This window comes from Pezoporus flaviventris, unplaced genomic scaffold (assembly GCF_033815535.1).
Source record: "Pezoporus flaviventris isolate CSIRO_AGI_PZ_B2104156 unplaced genomic scaffold, CSIRO_AGI_Pfla_v1 ptg000327l, whole genome shotgun sequence".
Classification (NCBI taxonomy): domain Eukaryota; kingdom Metazoa; phylum Chordata; class Aves; order Psittaciformes; family Psittacidae; genus Pezoporus; species Pezoporus flaviventris.
In genome coordinates this window covers 134,276-153,820 of record NW_026892874.1, presented here as the reverse complement: position 1 = coordinate 153,820, position 19,545 = coordinate 134,276, and the positions used below count along the sequence as shown (strand labels likewise).

The window sequence follows — 19,545 nt, the reverse complement described above, 5'->3', positions numbered from 1 at the left end:
GACGCCCAGCACCACCACAAACACCCAGCACCACCATGGGGCACCAATTGTTCCCCCCCCCGGCAGCACACCCGACCTCACACCCATCACCGGATGCAGTGAGCTGGGTGCTGGTGGGTGCTGATAGCACCCAGCTCTTCCTGCATGGGCAGGAATGGCATCGAGAAACCCTGTGACAGGGACACCCTGGGGACAGGGACACTGGGCTATGCTATGGGGACACCATGGGGACAGGGACACCATGGGCTATGCTATGGGGACACCATGGGGACAGGGACACCATGGGCTATGCTATGGGGACACCATGGGGACAGGGACACCATGGGCTATGCTATGGGGACACCATGGGGACAGGGACACCATGGGCTATGCTATGGGGACACCATGGGGACAGGGACACCATGGGCTATGCTATGGGGACACCCTGGGGACGGGGACACCCTGGGGACAGGGACACCATGGGCTATGCTATGGGGACACCATGGGGACAGGGACACCATGGGCTATGCTATGGGGACAGGGACACCATGGGCTATGCTATGGGGACACCATGGGGACAGGGACACCATGGGCTATGCTATGGGGACACCATGGGGACAGGGACACCCTGGCCAATGCCATGGGTGCATCCTGATTACGGGGACACTGGGGGCCTCACCAGCACCCATGGTGCTGACCCAAGCTTTCGGGTGCTGGGGGGCCCCTTTGAGGCCCATCCTTGGGGTGAGGGCACATCCGGACACACCCCACACCCCCCAGCACCACTTCCCACAGGGTTTATCAGTGGGGACACTCACTGGGGACACCACAGGGACCATGTATGGCAACGTGGAGCCCAGCCAGGGGCAAAAGTGGGTGCCAGGACCCGGTCATGGGGAAGGTAGGGAGCACCCTTGGGTGCTGGGTGGGTTGGGGTGGGGGGCAGGTGGGAGCCCAGCAGCCTCATTGTCCTTAATGGACATCCCAATGTCCTTTTGGGGTCTCACTTTGTCCCCTTGAGGGGGGTGGTGGCACCAAAGCAAGGTCCCCATCTCCATCCCTGGTACCCAACGGGTGTCCTTGGGGCACCCAAAGAGGGATCCTCAAGAGGGGTCCCCAGGAGGGGTGGTGGCAAAAAAGGGGACACCCCCCCCCCCATTTCCACCCTTGGGGTGTCCCCATCTCCATACCTGGTGTCCAAGGAGGCTGTCCATGATGGGGGGGGGCGGGGTGTTGGTGGCCCCCAGTGTCCAAGGAGGTGAATGGTGGCACCGATGGAGACCCCAAATCCCACCCTTGGAGCATCCTCATACTCCAGGGGATGCTGGTGGCACTGGTTAGGGGATGACCCCCCAGCTGCCCCACAGCACCTTGTGCCCCACAGAGGAGAACCCCTACGAACCCCTGGACCCCCCTGAGGTCACCCCAAGCCAGAAGCATGTGCCAGAGGCAGCATGGACAAGGGCAGAGCCATCGTCGCCTCATCCCCTATCCCCAGCTCCATCCAAGGGCTGCTCCAAAGGGAAGCTGGTGCTGGTGGCCACAGTGGCCCTGGGGGTCTCGGTGCTGATGAACATCCTCTTCCTCACCATCGGCTCACGGCACAGTGAGTAGAGATGGTCCATGGGTATTGGGGAGCCCCATAGGAATCATGGAATGGGTTGGGTTGGAAGGGAGCTTAAGGTCAGGCTGCCATGGGCAAGGACACCACTCCATCCTGGCCTTGGACACTGCAAGGGATGGGGCATCCAATCCTGCTCCCACCACCCTCATGGGGAAGAACTTCCTATTATTGGGAATGGCTATGATTGGGGTCTCTGGAGGGGTGCTGGGTGCTCAGCACCCCTCCACACCAGGCCTGCTGTGGCCGTGGCCACAGGGTGACCATGTCCCTGTGTCCCCATCAGTTGCAGCTCTGACGGCGGAGCTGGAGGCAGCGAAGGCGAAGGCGATGCCCAATGTGGGTGCGTGTCCATGGCATGTGTGTCCCCCCCTTGCCCTCCTTCTCCATGGATGCATGCTCAATCCCTGTGTATCATGGATTCATGGAATGGTTTGGGTTGGAAAAGACCTTAAGATCATCCAGTTCCAACCTGGCAGGGACACCTTCCACTAGAGCAGCTTGCTCCAAGCCCTGTGTCCAACCTAGCCTTGAACAGGGATGGGGCATCCAAACCTTCTCCATCCAACCCATCCCAGTGTCCCACCACCCTCATGGGGAAGAACTTCCTTATCTCCAAGCTGAACTTCCCTGTTCCACTTGGAACCCATCACACCTTGTCCTACCCCTGATGAAGCTCCCTCTCCACATCCTTGGAGTCCCCTTCAAACCCATGCAGCTCCTCCAGCCCCAGTGTCCTCAGCCTGGCTCCATGTGGGATCCTCCTCTGCCCTTGCTCCTTGAGGACACCGGAGCCGGATGCAGAATCCCAGTGGGATCCCCCCACCCCCCAAGCAAAGGGGCAGGATCCATTCCTTGGACCCCCTCTTACCTTCCCAGCCTCCCGTTCCTTCCTGCTCTACAACGAAAACCACCGCAAGTGCATCGAGGCCGACGGGCACCAGTTGACAGCGACCACGTGCCGGCCCGCTGCCGCTTCCCAACGCTTCCAATGGCTCCAAGGGGGCCGGCTGTGGGGCTGGCAGAGCCAGCGCTGCGTCACGGCCACTCAGGACCAAAGCCTGGCCTTGGTGAGGCTGGAGCCGTGCCGGGATGAGGATAAGCTGCAGCGTTGGGAATGCCGGGATGGAGGGTTGTTGGCGCTGGCCGGATATGAGCTCTACTTCAACTTTGGCAACAACCAGCAGCGCGCGGTGACGCTCTACACCGGGGATGGGCCGTGGAGCCGCTGGGTGGTCCATGGGAGCAAGGAGGACGTCTGCTCCCGCTCCTGTAGGTCCCAGCATCCTTCATCCCAAGGATAACCCTAAACCGGCAGGGATATGGTTTAAGAGATGAACTCCAGCTGCAGCAGGGCGCTGGACCGGAGCTGACCCTTCTAGGGTGGCCTAACCTAATCTAAACCAAGGCCAAACCCTAATGGGGGTTTTAACCTAATCCTAACTTGGTTATAACCCAAAATAGATAGGATTTAACCTAATTCTAACCCAGTTTAAACCCTAAATAGGATTTAACCCAATCCTAACCCAATTTAAACCCTAAATAGGATTAACCTAATCCTAAACCAGATAGAACCCTAAATAGATGGGATTTAACCTAATCCTAACCCAGTTAGAACCCTAAAGAGATAGGATTTAACCTAATTCTAACCCAATTTAAACCCTAAATAGGATTAACCTAATCCTAACCCTGTTAGAACCCTAAATAGACAGGATTTAACCTAATACTAACCCACCTAGAACCCTAAAGAGGTAAGATTTAACCTAATCTTAACCCAGTTAGAACCCTAAACAGGATTTAATCTAATCCTAACCCAGTTAGAACCCTAAATAGACAGGATTTAACCTAATACTAACCCAGCTAGAACCCTAAAAAGGTAAGATTTAACCTAATCTTAACCCAGCTAGAACCCTAAATAGGATTTAACCTAATCCTAACCCAGTTAGAACCCTAGATAGGATTTAACCTAATCCTAACCCACTTTAAACCCTAAATAGATAGGATTTAACCTAATCCTAACGCAGTTAGAGCCCAAATAGGATTTAACCTAATCCTAACCCACTTTAAACCCTAAATAGATAGGATTTAACCTAATCCTAACCCAGTTAGAACCCCAAATAGGATTTAACCTAATCCTAACCCACTTTAAACCCTAAATAGATAGGATTTAACCTAATCCTAACCCAGTTAGAACCCCAAATAGGATTTAACCTAATCCTAACCCACTTTAAACCCTAAATAGATAGGATTTAACCTCATCCTAACCCACTTTAAACCCTCATGGGACCCCAAGCCAGTCCTAAACCTTAATCTATAGGATTTAACCCAAAGCCCAGCAGGGCTCTAACCCAGCTCAGGGTTGTGTCCCTGGCCAGGGCTGCGTTCTGGGCTCTTGCAGCGCCCTTTGAGGGGGGGTGACCCCACTTTTCTGTGCCCCCCGCTCCCCCCTTCCTGCAGGCTGTCCCCCTTGCTCCAAAGGCTGGCTCCACTTCCGGAATTCCTGCTATTTGTACTCCAAGACAGCCGCTTCCTGGGAGAACGCCCGGCGCTTCTGCTCGCTCCTGGGGGCTCAGCTCCTGGAGGTGGATGGGCCTGAGGAGAAGGTGAGGGGCACAGCCAGGAAGGGGGGGATTGGGAAGGGGCAGGGAAGCCTCAGGTGAAGCCCTACAATGAACCCTATGATGGGTTTGGGGTGATCTCACCATAAGCTCTACCTAAACTTTCCACCCTAGGGCCTACAATTAAGCCCAACCTCGTTCCTAATGGAGCCATTGCCCTAGAACTGACCCAAATCCAGCTGAAACCTCTTCCTAATCCATCCCTAACCCTAAATCCCTAAACCTAAGACTAATCCTAATCATAAACCTAAACCTACCCCTAAGCCTGACCTTAACCCTGTCCCCAATCACAACCCCAACCTCATTATCCAGAACTGTAATCCTGTCCTAAACCTAACTCTACCTGTACTCATAGGATTTGACCTAACCCTAAGCTAGCCCAAACCCCAACAGGGCCTTACCCCAGCCCCAACCCTGCCTATATAGGATTTAAGACAACCCTAAACTAGTCCATACCTGAATGAGGATCTAGCCTAGCCCTAACCCCAAATACATAGGATTTAAGACACCCCTAAGGTAGTCCAGAACCAAAAGATGCTCTAACTCAGCCTTAACCCCAAATACATAGGACTTAAGACAACCCTGAGCTAGTCCAGACACCAGTGAGGCTCTAGCCTAGCCCTAATCCCTAATACACAGGATTTAAGATAACCTTAAGATCTTCCAGACCCCAATGAGGCTCTAGCCCAGCCCTAACCCTGCCTCTATAGGACTTAAGACAACCCTGAGCTAGTCTAGAAACAAAAGAGGCTCTAACTCAGCCCTAACCCCAAATACACAGGACTTAAGATAACATTAAGATCCTCCAGACACCAATGAGGCCCTAGCCTAGCCCTAATCCCAAATACACAGGACTTAAGGTAACCCTAAGATCCTTCAAACCCCAATGAGGCTCTAGCCCAGCCCTAACCCTGCCTATATAGGACTTAAGACAACTCTAAACTAGTCCAGACCCCAATGAGGCTCTAGCCTAGGCCTAACCCCAAAGTCCCATAGGATTTAAACTAATCCAAAGATCCTCCATGAGGCTCTAACCCTAAAGACATAGGACTTAAGACAACCCTAAGATCCTTCAGACCCCAATGAGGCTCTAACTCAGCCCTAACCCTAAATATATAGGACTTAAGCTAACCCTAAGATCCTCCATGAGGTTCTAACTCAGCCCTAGCCCTGATTATATAGGACTTAAACCAGTCCTAGGATAGCCTAGACCCCAATGAGACCCCCCCACCGCAGGGCAGAGGCTGTGCCAGTGCTGAGGGCTGTTATGGCATCAGGTCCTACCCGGTGTCCCCCTGCTGTCCCCAAGGGCTTTTGGGGGGGCTGTGCCATGGGGTGACGCCGCCTTTGCCCCTAGGATCACATCCGGACCATGCTGCAAAGCTCCTCCTGGCTCGGTATCCGGGATGAAGAGGTGGAAGGGGCCTGGAAGCGAGCCAATGGGTCCATCTTATCCTGGGAAAGCAGGTAGAACCCTATGGGTGCTGGGAACAAGGGGATGGGGGTTTGGGGGGGGCGGGGGGGCAGGGACACCCCTAAAATGCCCTGATCCCTTTTGTCACAGCTCTTGGCACAGGAGCGAGCCCAATGGTGGGCGCCAGGAGAACTGTGCAGCAGTGAGGGAGGATGCTCTGTGGTACGATTACCCCTGCACCAGCCAGCTCCCATGGGTGTGTGAAGGGCAACCCTAAAGGGGGCACCCCAAAAACATCTGTCCCCCCCCCCCCACCCCCCCCACCCTCCAGCACCCCCTCGGTGATGAGGGGCTCCCATTGACACCCCTCTGCTTGCCACGTCCGACCTGCAGCGCTCCGGGTGCAGTCGCCGCCTGCCAGCGCATCCCTTTGGGATGCAGGGATGGATCTAGAGGGAAAAGGGGGGATCAGGGTGGGATTTGGGGGGCGGGGGGGGGGGGGCTGTCCCTGCGGAGCAATAAACACATGTGAAGAGTGAGGACCTGCTCTGGGCATGGGGGGCACCCATGGTGGGGGGTGAAGGGGGGGGTTGGGGGGCCCTTGGGGGTAGCACTGGGTGCTCATGATACCCCCCCAAATGCACCTCAGAGCTCCACAGATACCTCCCAGAGACCCCTAAATCCCCACCCCAGACCCCCAAATATCCCCTTGAGCACCCTAAAAACCCCCCAAATACCCCATTGAGCCCCCAAATGCCCCCCCCAGACCCCCAAATACTTCTTAGGTCCCCAAAACACGCCATTGAGCACTCTACCCCTCCCCCAGATTCCTAAATACTCCCCAGCTCCCCAAAATACCCTTAAATTCCCCCCAAAGACGCCTAAATCCCCTCCCACCCCCCAAATACCCCCCCCCATGTCCCCCCAAACACTCCATTGAGGCCCCTAAATCCCCCCCCAGGCACCACTTACCCCCCCCCACCCCCTCAAATACCCCCCTAAGCCCTCTAAATACCCCCCGGACCCCTAAATTCCCCTTAGGTCCCCCCAAACACCCCCTTGAACACCCTAAATACCCCCCAGACCCCAAATACCCACCCAGGCTCCCCCAAACACCCCACTGAGCCCTCTAAATATCCCACAGGTCCCCCCAAATACCCCTTTGAGCCCCCTAAATGCCCCCCTGCACCCCTAAATACCCCCCCAAATACCCCTTTGAGCCCCCTAAATCCCCCCCCGGACCCCCAAACACCCCTTAGGTCCCCTCAAATTGAGCCCCCTACCCCCCCTCCCCAGACACCATTTACCCCCCCTCCAACCTCCCCAAATACCCCCTTGAGCCCCATAAATGCCTCCCAGACCCCCAAATACCTCCCCCCCCATGTTCCCCCAAACACTCCATTGAGCCCCCTAAATCTCCCCCAGGCACCATTTACTCCCCCGACCCCCCCAAATACCCCCTTAAGTCCCCTAAATACCCCCCAGACCCCAAACAGCCCCCCCAGGCTCCCCCAAACACCCCACTGAGCCCTCTAAATATCCCACAGGTCCCCCCAAATACCCCTTTGAGCCCCCTAAATGCCCCCCTGCACCCCTAAATACCCCCCCAAATACCCCTTTGAGCCCCCTAAATCCCCCCCCGGACCCCCAAACACCCCTTAGGTCCCCTCAAATTGAGCCCCCTACCCCCCCTCCCCAGACACCATTTACCCCCCCTCCAACCTCCCCAAATACCCCCTTGAGCCCCATAAATGCCTCCCAGACCCCCAAATACCTCCCCCCCCATGTTCCCCCAAACACTCCATTGAGCCCCCTAAATCTCCCCCAGGCACCATTTACTCCCCCGACCCCCCCAAATACCCCCTTAAGTCCCCTAAATACCCCCCAGACCCCAAACAGCCCCCCCAGGCTCCCCCAAACACCCTATTGAGCCCCCTAAATAGCTCACAGATCCCCGCAAATACCCCTTTGAGCCCCCAAAATCTCCCCCCTGGACCCCCAAATACCCATTAGGTCCCCTCAAATTGAGCCCCCTAAATCCCCCCCCAGGCACCATTTACCCCCCCCTCCCAATTACCCCCTTGAGCCCCATAAATGCCCCCCCAGACCCCCAAATACCCCCCAAGTCTCCCTAAATACCCCCTTGCACCCCCTAAACCCCCTCTTTTTACCCAAAATACCCCTTTAAACCCCCTAAATCCCCCCAAATACCCATTTGAATCCCCTAACGCCCCCCTAGACCCCCAAATACCCCTTAGGTCCCCTCAAATTGAGCCCCCTAAATCCCCCCCCAGGCACCCTTTACCCTCCCTTCCCAATTACCCCTTTGAGCCCCATAAATGCCCCCCCAGACCCCCAAATACCCCCCAAGTCTCCCTAAATACCCCCTTGCACCCCCTAAAACCCCTCTTTTTCCCCCTAAACCCCCTCTTTTTACCCAAAATACCCCTTTAAACCCCCTAAATCCCCCCAAATACCCATTTGAACCCCCTAACGCCCCCCTAGACCCCAAATACCCCTTAGGTCCCCTCAAATTGAGCCCTCTAAATCCCCCCCCAAGCACCATTTACCCCCCCTTCCCAATTACCCCTTTGAGCCCCATAAATGCCCCCCACGCCCCCAAATACCCCCCAAGTCTCCCTAAATACCCCCTTAAACCCCTCTTTTTACCCCTAAACCCCTTTTTTTACCCAAAATACCCCTTTAAACCCCCTAAATCCCCCCCCCCCCCCCATATCCCCTCACCTCAGGCCGCGAGCCAGGCCCCAGCCGCTCCCGTGTGCATCGGGGGGGGGTCCCCTGATGTCAATGGGGTTCTATGGGGGGGGTTCTATGGGGGGGGGTGTCTATGGGGGGGGTTTCTATGGGGTTCTATGGCGGGGGGGGTCTCCCCGGTTCCGGACTACAGCTCCCGGCAGCGCCCCGGGACCGCAGCAGGGCCGGGATCATGGCGGAGCCGGCGCTGAGGGCCCCGGCGCGCTGAGGGGAACGGGCGGGCCCAAGGGGTCCGGGACCGGTTCAAAGGGGTCCGGGACCGGTTCAAAGGGATCCGGGGAAGGGTTAAAGGGGTCCGGGGAAGGGTTAAAGGGGTCCGGAGCTGGGGGTTGAAGGGGAGCCGGGCAGGGCGATGGCGGAGCCGCTGCTGAGGAGAACGTTCTCCCGCCTGAGGGGCCGCGACCGGCCCAGAGGGAAGAAACCGGACGGGAAGGAGCGAGGTAGGGGCAGAACGGACGGGGACCCCCCCGGTAGCACCATGGGGGGGGGGAGTCGGCACCCCAAAGGAACGGGGGACCCCCCCCTCCCCCCAGCACCTTTGGGTCCTTTCTGCATCCCAAGGGGAAAGGGAAACCCCCCCCCCCATCACTTTGGGGTCCCTTCTGCAGCCCACATAAAGGGACCCCTTATAGGAAGGGACCCCCGTTACTTTGGGGTCCCTTCTGCACCCAAAGAGGAACAGGGACCCCCCTAAGGAAGGCCCCCCCCATCACTTTGGGGTCCCTTCTACATCCCAAGGGGAAAGGGACACCCCTAAGGAAGGGACCCCCCCCAGCATCACTTTGGGGTCCCTTCTGCCCCCCACATAAAGGGACCCCTCTATGGAAGGGACCCCCCCAGCATCACTTTGGGGTCCCTTCTGCATCCCAAGGGGAAAGGGACACCCCTAAGGAAGGGACCCCCCCCAGCATCACTTTGGGGTCCCTTCTGCCCCCCACATAAAGGGACCCCTCTATGGAAGGGACCCCCCCAGCATCACTTTGGGGTCCCTTCTGCATCCCAAGGGGAAAGGGACACCCCTAAGGAAGGGACCCCCCCCCTTCACTTTGGGGTCCCTTCTGCAGCCCACATAAAGGGACCCCTTATAGGAAGGGACCCCCGTTACTTTGGGGTCCCTTCTGCACCCAAAGAGGAACAGGGACCCCCCCAGCATCACTTTGGGGTCCCTTCTGCACCCCACTTAAAGGGACCACCCTAAGGAAGGGACCCCCCCCAGCATCACTTTGGGGTCCCTTCTGCACCCCACATAAAGGGTCGCCCCCTATAGGAAGAGGCCCCCCCCATCACTCTGGGGTCCCGTCTGCACCCCACATAAAGGGATCCCCCCTAAGGAAGGGACCCCCCCCAGCATCACTTTGGGGTCCCTTCTGCACCCAAAGAGGAACAGGGACCCCTTTAAGGAAGGGACCCCCCCCATCACTTTGGGGTTCCTTCTGCACCCCACATAAAGGGTCGCCCCCTATAAGAAGGGACCCCCCCAGCATCACTTTCGGGTTCCATCTGCATCCCAAAAGGAAGGAGGAGCCCCTAAGGAAGGGACCCTCCCAGCATCACTTTGGGGTCTTTTCTGTACCCCACATAAAGAGATGCCCCCTATAGGAAGGGACCCCCATTACTTTAGTGTCCCTTCTGCATCCCAAGAGGAAGGGGGAGCCCCCTAAGGAAGGGTCCCCCCCTAAAGAAGGGACTCCATAACTTTGGGGTCCCTTCTGCACCCCAAGAGAAACAGGGACCCCCTAAAGAAAAGGAAAGGACCCCCCCTCACTTTGGGGTCCCGTCGGCAACCCAAAAGGAAAAGGGAGCCCCTAAGGAGGGGAGCCCCCCCAGTGAAGGGACCCCCCCCCCCCGAGCATCACTTTGGGGTCCCTTCTGCACCCCCCATAAAGGGGCGTCCCCTATAGGAAAGGACCCCCATTACTTTGGGGTCCCTTCTGCATCCCAAAAGGAAGGAGGAGCCCCTAAGGAAGGGACCCTCCCTATCACTTTGGGGTCCCTTCTGCACCCCACATAAAGGGATCCCCTATAGAAAGGGACCCCCATTACTTTGGGGTCCCTTCTGCACCCCACATAAAGGAATCCCCTATAGGAAGGGACCCCCATCCCTTTGGGTTCCCTTCTGCACCCCACATAAAGAGACCCCACTAAGAAAGGGTGCACAGGGTGCAGGGCTGCATCCCAATCCTATTGGGTACAGAGGGGTTGGGGCTGTGCCCTCCCCACCTCATTCCCTGCCAGAGCAATGGGAATGTCTCGGATCCGGCCAGCAGTAAACATCCGGACTTCCAGAAGTTTGGATCCGCTGCCTGTTCCCATGCTGGGATTGGGATGAGACTTGAGGGAGCTGGGATGGGATGCTCAGGATGGGGCTGGGGACAAGAGAGAGCTCCTGGTGTGGTGGCAGTGGGATTTTGGGATCCCATCCCACCTTTTCCCCCTTCCTCCCACAGAGCATCCCGCTCCCAGCCCTGATTCCCCGCCGGATCCCGAAGTAGCATCCACGGATCCGGTGCCGGCCGCATCCCGGCGGCAGAACTGGGCCCGTTTCTCCTGCGGAGGCCGGGATGAGAAGCAGCCGCTTCCTGCCAAAGCTTCCCAGGATCCGGTGGACGCCGGAGAGCCGGATCCTGCCGTTGGCATTGAGCATCCCGGCAAGGCCGACCTGGAGGATGCGGTGGCGTTGAACGGCTCTGGGGAGCTGGGGATTCCCGGTAGGAATCCCGGGCATGGAGCCTACCTGCAGAGCTTGGAGCGGAGCAGCCGGCACTGGGTGCTGTCATCCCTGAAGATTCCAGGTTTGGATGAGCCGGGAGCTGGAGCCGAGGTGGATCCCGGCGCTGCCGGCAACGAGGGGGACATCTGGTACAACCCCATCCCGGAGGATGAGGATCCGCAGCCTGGGAGCGCCGGGAGGAAAAGTGGGAGCCGCGATGGGGACAGGGAAGAGCCCGCCTGGGATGCGTTGGGAATGGGGGAGAGCTCCGGAGCCCGCAGCACCGAGGAGCCGGGACGGACACAGCCTGGTGGTGAGGAGACCTGGGACCCACTGCTCTCTTGGGCACCCATTTTTGGGGGCTGGGCACCCACCTTATGGGGTTGAGCACCCACTTTTTAGTGCTGGGTACCCAGTTTGATGGTGGGAACGTGTTTTGGGTACCGGGCACCCGCTTTTTTGCTATTGAGCACCCACTTTTTGGTGCTAGGCACCCTCTTTTTGGTATCGGACACCGACTTCTTGGTGTTGGGCACCCACTTTTTAATGCTGGGCACCCAGTATGATGTTGGGAACCCACTTTGGGGACCGGGCACCTGCTTTGTGGTACTGGGCACCCGCTTTTTGGTACTGGGCACCCGCTTTTTGGTATTGAGCACCCACTTTTTGGTGCTAGGCACCCAGTTTGATGTTGAGAACCCACTTTGGGCACTGGGCACCCGCTTTTTGGTATTGGCCACCCACTTTTTGTTATTGGACACCGACTTTTTGGTGTTGAGCACCCACTTTTTGTGCTTGGCACCCACTTTTTGATGTTGGGCACACATTTTTCTCACTGGGCACCCACTTTTTGGTGCTGGGCACCCGCTTTTTGGTATTGAGCACCCACTTTTTGGTGCTAGGCACCCACTTTTTGGTATTGGACACCGACTTTTTGATGTTGGGCACCCACTTTTTGTGCTGGGCACCCACTTTTTGATGTTGGGCACATGTTTTTGTCACTGGGCACCTACTTTTTGGTGCTGGGCACCCACCTTTTAGTGTTTGGCACCCACTTTTTGATGTTGGGCACACGTTTTTGTCACTGGGCACCCACTTTTTTTGCGCTGGGCACCCACTTTTTGACATTGGGCACCCAATTTGATGCTGGACACCTACTTCTTAGTGCTGGGCACACACTTTTTGGTGTTGGACACCCACTTTTTGATGTTGGGCACCCAGTTCTAGTGCTGGGCACTCCTTGTTATTGGGCACCCGCTTTTTGATGTTGAGCACCCACTTTTTAGAGCTGAACACCCACTTTTTGGTGTTGGGCACCCAATTTTACTGCTGAGCACCCACTTGTTGTTATTGGGCACCCAACTGGGCACCCGCTTTTTGGTGTTGGGCACCCACTTTTTGGTGTTGGGCACCCACTTTTTGGTGTTGGGCACCCACTTTTTGGTGTTGGGCACTCAATTTTACTGCTGAGCACCCACTTGTTGTTATTGGGCACCCGTTTTGGCACTGGGCACCCAGTTTTGCTATTGGGCACCCGTGTTTTGTGGGTGAGGGTGTCCTCAAGACCCACAGACACTGTCCCCGCTCCATAGCGTGTCCCCATCCCCTGCATTCCCCATCCCCTTCTCCACATCCCAACCCCACCCCATCCCAAGGATCCTTCCCGTTGCCCTTCCCAGCCCCACTCACCCCTTTCCCCTTGGCACAGGGAAGGCCCCCACCACCCCATCACCTCCCGCCAGCCCTACCAAGAGCCGGGCCCTGCAGAAGGTGAAGTCCCCGGGCACCGTTCGCCGCCTCTCCATGAAGATGAAGAAGCTTCCAGAGCTCCGGAGGAAGCTGAGCCTCCGGAATCCCCGCTCCCGAGGCCACGAGGAGGGAGCATCCCCCTCCGAGAGGAAGGAATCCAGCAACGTCATCAGCCGCTACCACTTGGACACCAGCGTGGCGTCGCCGTGGGCCAAACCCCCCCCCAGAGGTGGCTACTTGAGCGATGGAGACTCCCCGGAGCTTCCGATGAAGGCCAAGCCCCACTGCGATGCGGACGAGGTGGATCTAGGGCTGGATGTGGGTGCTTTCCACCCTTACAGCAGTGGGGAGGCACCACCCCGCTGCGGGCAGCACATCTCCGGCTTGGTGAGCGTCCACCTCCACGGCGTGAAGGACCTGAAGCCACCCCGAGGGGACGGGCGCGAGGTCTTCTGCGTGCTGCAGGTGGACGCGGCCAAGCGGGCGCGCACGGCGCTGCTGGCCTGCAAGTCGGGCTGCCTGGGTCTCAACCATACCTTCAACCTGGAGCTGGAGGGCGCTCAGCACCTCAAGGTGATGGTGTTCTCTTGGGATGCCACCTCCTGCCGCAACCGCCTCTGCTGCCACGGCACCGTGGTGCTGCCCCACATCTTCCGCGGTGAGCATGGGGATGAGAGCTTGATGGGGGGGGGGGGATGTTGGATGCTTGGGGGTGAGCTTGATGGCAACGTTGGGCTCTGCAGGGTGCCGTGCCCAGCAGTTGGCTGTGAGGTTGCAACCACGGGGCGTCCTCTACTCCAAGTTCACCTTGGTGGAGCAATGGGACTGTCCCAGTGAGCAGGAGCCGCGCGTCTTCGGCGTGGAACTGGGTAAACTGGTGGAAAGGGAGAAGACGGCCACCAAAGTGCCTTTGATCATCCAGAAGTGCGTGGCTGAGATAGAGAAACGTGGCCTGAAGGTGAGTGCTGCTCAGGGGTGCTGCTTGGAGGGGGGTTTGGGGGAGGGATCCTCCCCAAACTGGTGTCTGGTGGTGGTGGTTGTGGGGGAGGAACGCACCCAAACTGGTGTCTGGTGGTGGTTGTGGTGGAGGAGCGCACCCAAACTGGTGTCTGGTGGTGGTTGTGGGGGAGGAGCGCACCCAAACTGGTGTCTGGTGGTGGTTGTGGGGGAGGAACGCACCCAAACTGGTGTCTGGTGGTGGTGGTTGTGGTGGAGGAACGCACCCAAACTGGTGTCTGCTGGTGGTTGTGGGGGAGGAACGCACCCAAACTGGTGTCTGGTGGTGGTTGTGGGGGAGGAACGCACCCAAACTGGTGTCTGGTGGTGGTTGTGATGGAGGAGCGCACCCAAACTGGTGTCTGGTGGTGGTTGTGGGGGAGGAACGCACCCAAACTGGTGTCTGGTGGTGGTTGTGGGGGAGGAACACACCCAAACTGGTGTCTGGTGGTGGTTGTGGGGGAGGAACGCACCCAAACTGGTGTCTGGTGGTGGTTGTGGGGGAGGAACGCACCCAAACTGGTGTCTGGTGGTGGTTGTGGTGGAGGAATGCACCCAAACTGGTGCCCATATCAGTTAAAGGGGGTTTGGTGGAGGAATGCACCCCAAACTGGTGTCCCCATAGTGGTTGTGGTGCTTGAACCCCTCCCCCCCCGGGTCTATACTGGTGTCCCCATGCAGGTGGTGGTAGTTGAATCTGCCCATACTGGTCTATGCTGGTGTCAGCATGCAAGTGATGGTGGTTGACCCCTCCTATACTGGTCTATACTGGTCTCTACTGGAGTCCCTGTGCAGGTGGTGGTGGTTGAGCCCCCCCATACTGGTCTCTACTGGTGTCCCCATGCAGGTGGTGGTGGTGGTTGAACCCCTCCCTACTGGTCTCTACTGGTGTCCCCATGCAGGTGGTGGTGGTTGAACCCCTCCATACTGGTCGGTACTGGTCTCTCCTGGTGTCCCCATGCAGGTGGTGGTGTTTGAACCCCCCTATACTGGTCTATGCTGGTCTCTACTGGTGTTCCCATGCAGGTGGTGGTGTTTGAACCCCCCTATACTGGTCTATGCTGGTCTCTACTGGTGTTCCCATGCAGGTGGTGGTGGTTGAACCCCCCCCCATACTGGTCTCTACTGGTCTGTACTGGTCTCTCCTGGTGTCCCCATGCAGGTGGTGGTGGTTGAACCCCTCCATACTGGTCTCTACTGGTGTCCCTATGCAGGTGGTGGTAGTTGAACCCCCCTATACTGGTCTATGCTGGTCTCTCCTGGTGTCCCCATGCAGGTAGTGGTGGTTGAACCCCCCCCATACTGGTCTCTACTGGTCTGTACTGGTCTCTCCTGCTGTCCCCATGCAGGTAGTGGTGGTTGAACCCCTCCATATTGGTCTATACTGGTCTCTCCTGGTGTCCCCATGCAGGTGGTGGTAGTTGAACCCCCCTATACTGGTCTATGCTGGTCTCTACTGGTGTTCCCATGCAGGTGGTGGTGGTTGAACCCCCCTGTACTGGTCTATGCTGGTCTCTACTGGTGTTCCCATGCAGGTGGTGGTGGTTGAACCCCTCCATACTGGTCTCTATTGGTGTCCCCATGCAGGTGGTGGTGGTTGAACCCCTCCATACTGGTCTCTACTGGTGTCCCCATGCAGGTGGTGGTGGTTGAACCCCTCCATACTGGTCTCTACTGGTGTCCCCATGCAGGTGGTGGTAGTTGAACCCCCCTATACTGGTCTATGCTGGTCTCTACTGGTGTTCCCATGCAGGTGGTGGTGTTTGAACCCCCCTGTACTGGTCTATGCTGGTCTCTACTGGTGTTCCCATGCAGGTGGTGGTGTTTGAACCCCCCTGTACTGGTCTATGCTGGTCTCTACTGGTGTTCCCATGCAGGTGGTGGTGGTTGAACCCCCCCCATACTGGTCTATGCTGGTCTCTACTGGTGTCCCCATGCGGGTGGTGGTGGTTGAACCCTCCCATACTGGTCTATACTGGTCTATACTGGTGTACCCATGCGGGTGGTGGTGGTTGAACCCTCCCATACTGGTCTATACTGGTCTATACTGGTGTCCCCATGCAGGTGGTGGGCCTGTACCGGTTGTGTGGCTCAGCTGCAGTGAAGAAGGAGCTCCGCGACGCCTTCGAGCGGGACAGCGCAGCCGTGACGCTCTCGGAGCACCTCTACCCCGACATCAACGTCATCACGGGTGGGTGCCATCCTATGGGTGCCCCTCAGCTCCCATGGCCCACCCTGACGGCCCCATGGGGGGCGGTCCTCTTGCCATAGGGATCCTCAAGGATTACCTGCGGGAGCTGCCCACGCCGCTCATCACCCCGACGCTCCACCGCGTGGTGCTGGAGGCCATGGCAAAGAGGCCCCCGCGGGTGGCACCGGGGCAGCAGGATGCGGTCACCCTGCTGGAGTGTCTGCCCGACGTGGAGAAGGTGGGTGCTCAGCGCCAAAGGGGGTGCTCGGCATCAAATGTGGAGGGCCCGGTGCCGAAAAGCGGGTGCGAAGCAACAGAAAGCTGGGGGCCCAGGGCCTAGGTGGGGGCCTGACGCCAAGAAGTGGGTGCCCGCCATCAAGAAGTGGATGCCCAGTGCCAAAAAGTAGGTGTCCAGAACCAAATTGGGTGCCCAGCATCAGAAAGTGGGTGCTCAGTGTCAAGAAGTGGGTGACCAGCACCAAAAGGTGGGTGCCCACCATCAAGAAGTGGATGCCCAGTGCCAAAAAGTAGGTCTCCAGAACTAAATTGGGTGTCCCGTATCAAAAAGTTGGGTGCCCAGAACCAAATTGGGTGCTCTGTGTCAAAAAGTGGGTGCTCAGTGCCAAAAAGTAGGTGTCCAGAACCAAATTTTTGATGCCCAACATCAAAAAGTGGGTGACCAACATCAAAAAGTGGGTGGCCAGCACCAAAAGGTGGGTGCCCACCATCAAAAAGTGGATGCCAGAACCAAATTGGGTGCCCAGTATCAAAAAGTTGGGTGCCCAGAACCAAATTGGGTGCCCAACATCAAAAAATGGGTGTCCAGTGTCAAGAAGTGGGTGATCAGTGCCAAAAAGTAGGTGTCCAGAACCAAATTTTTGATGCCCAACATCAAAAAGTTGGGTGACCAACATCAAAAAGTAGGTTCCCAGCACCCAAAAGGGGGTTCCCATCACCATAAAGTAGGCTCCCATCACCATAAGGTGGGTTCCCAGCACCCAAAAGTGGGCTCCCAGCACCATGAAGTAGGTTCCCAGCACTCAAAAATGGGTTCCCAGCACTGTAAAGTAAGTTCCCACACACAGAAATGGGTTCCCAGCACCCAAAATTGTGTTCCCAGCACCATAAGGTGTGTTCACAGCACCCAAAAGTGGGTTCCCATCACCATAAAGTGGGTGCCCAGCACCCAAAAGTAGGTTCCCAGCACCATAAGGTGTGTTCCCAGCACCATAAAGTGGGTGCCCAGCACCCAAAAGTATGTTCCCAGCACCATAAGGTATGTTCCCAGCACCATAAGGTGGGTGCCCAGCACCCAAAAGTAGGTTCCCAGCACCCAAAAGTAGGTTTCCAGCACCATAAAGTGGGTGCCCAGCACCCAAAAGTAGGTTCCCAGCACCATAAGGTGGGTGCCCAGCACCATAAAGTAGGTTCCCAGCACCATAAGGTGGGTGCCCAGCACCATAAAGTAGGTTCCCAGCACCATAAGGTGGGTGCCCAGCACCCAAAAGTAGGTTCCCAGCACCATAAAGTGGGTGCCCAGCACCATAAGGTGGGTGCCCAGCACCATAAGGTGTGTTCCCATCACCCAAACTAGGTTCCCAGCACCATAAGGTGGGTGCCCAGCACCATAAATTAGGTTCCCAGCACCATAAGGTGGGTGCCCAGCACCCAAAAGTAGGTTCCCAGCACCATAAGGTGGGTGCCCAGCACCATAAAGTGCTTTCTGTGTCCCTCAGGCCACCCTGACACGGCTCCTGGACCACCTGAGCCTGGTGGCCTCGCACCACGACCTGAACCGCATGAACCCCCAGAACATCGCCGTGTGCTTCGGGCCGGTGCTGCTCACCCCGAGCCGTGGCACCGGCACCCACAGCAGCACCCACAGCAGCACCCAGAGCCAGGACATGGCCAGCGCCGTGGACTTCAAGAGGCACATTGAGGTGCTGCACTACCTGCTGCAGGCCTGGCCGGGTAAGTGGGGTCACCCCCCATATGGCTGCTCTTGGGGTGTCCCCCGTTTCCAGTAGCTGATCCAGTGTCCCCATTCCCAACTAAAGCTCCATGCCCCCCCTTTGTCACCTCCAGTAATGGGTGCCCCCATTCCCACGCCCCCCACATCCAACATCTCTCTTGGGGTCCCCCTAATTCCTGCTGCTCAGTGCCCCCCATTCCCAGTAACTGATCCAGTGCCTCCATCCCCACACAATTCCCATGACCCCCATTTCTCCCTCCAATTCCCATTGCCCATTCCCACCAGTGTTCCCAACCCATGCCCCCCATTTTCCCCCATTGGCCATTCCCACCAGTGTCCCTATCCACATGACCCCCCTTTTCCCCACATTTCCAGCTCCCATTCCCACCTGTGCACCCATCCCCATTCCCCCCCCATTCCCAGCTCCCATTCCCACCTGTCCCCCCATCACCCCCATTCCCAGCTCCCATTCCCACCTCTGCCCCCATCCCCATTCCCCCCCCATTCCCAACTCCCATTCCCACCAGTGTCCCCATCACCCCCATTCCCAACTCCCATTCCCACCTGTGCCCCCCTCACCCCCATTCCCCCCCATTCCCAACTCCCATTCCCACCAGTGTCCCCATCACCCCCATTCCCAGCTCCCATTCCCACCTCTGCCCCCATCCCCATTCCCCCCCCATTCCCAACTCCCATTCCCACCAGTGTCCCCATCACCCCCATTCCCAACTCCCATTCCCACCCGTGCCCCCCTCACCCCCATTCCCCCCCCATTCCCAGCTCCCATTCCCACCAGTGCCCCCCTCACCCCCATTCCCCCCCCATTCCCAGCTCCCATTCCCACCAGTGCCCCCCTCACCCCCATTCCCCCCCATTCCCAACTCCCATTCCCACCTGTGCCCCCCTCACCCCCATTCCCCCCCATTCCCAGTTCCCATTCCCACCTGTGCCCCCCTCACCCCCATTCCCAGTTCCCATCCCCTCCAGTGCCTCCATCCCCATTCCCCCCCATTCCCAGTTCCCATTCCCACCTGTGCCCCCCTCACCCCCATTCCCCCCCATTCCCCCCCCATTCCCAGCTCCCATTCCCACCTGTGCCCCCCTCACCCCCATTCCCCCCCCATTCCCAGCTCCCATTCCCACCTGTGCCCCCCTCACCCCCATTCCCCCCCATTCCCCCCCCCATTCCCACCATTCCCCCTCTCTGCTCCACAGCGCCCCCCCGAGCTCCGCGGCTACGCCTGGAACTGCCGGAGCCCGCGGTCGTGGCCCGGCCCCGGCCCCGCGGCCCCGAGAGCCCCCCAAGTAACCGGTACGCGGGGGACTGGAGCGTGTGCGGCCGCCAGCTCCTGCTGCTGCCCGGGGCCAGCGGCACCGGGACCCCCGGGCACGGGGACCCCGGCGGGGGGACGACCCCTTTCGGGCTGCGGGAGGAGCCCCGGCTCAACCTGAAGGACTTCGATGCGCTCATCCTGGACCTGGAGAGGGAGCTGGGGCAGCAGATCAACGTGTGCCTGTGA

General features: G+C 58.2%; 2 protein-coding genes across 2 annotated transcripts; both read left to right on the top strand.

The window, feature by feature from the left end:
* The first annotated feature begins 765 nt into the window (after positions 1 to 765).
* Positions 766 to 5,939, top strand: LOC133263509 (macrophage mannose receptor 1-like). Its single transcript, XM_061443296.1, has 7 exons — positions 766 to 880; positions 1,364 to 1,585; positions 1,887 to 1,943; positions 2,480 to 2,872; positions 4,058 to 4,203; positions 5,576 to 5,685; positions 5,783 to 5,939. Exons 1-7 carry the CDS (start codon positions 817 to 819, stop codon positions 5,907 to 5,909), a joined length of 1,119 nt encoding a protein of 372 aa, XP_061299280.1. The 5' UTR covers positions 766 to 816; the 3' UTR covers positions 5,910 to 5,939.
* A 2,813-nt stretch (positions 5,940 to 8,752) lies between these two features.
* On the top strand, positions 8,753 to 19,545 carry SYDE1 (synapse defective Rho GTPase homolog 1). The gene is made up of 8 exons (XM_061443295.1): positions 8,753 to 8,847; positions 10,855 to 11,430; positions 12,826 to 13,524; positions 13,610 to 13,824; positions 15,927 to 16,053; positions 16,134 to 16,291; positions 17,790 to 18,024; positions 19,241 to 19,545. Exons 1-8 carry the CDS (start codon positions 8,760 to 8,762, stop codon positions 19,543 to 19,545), a joined length of 2,403 nt encoding a protein of 800 aa, XP_061299279.1. The 5' UTR covers positions 8,753 to 8,759.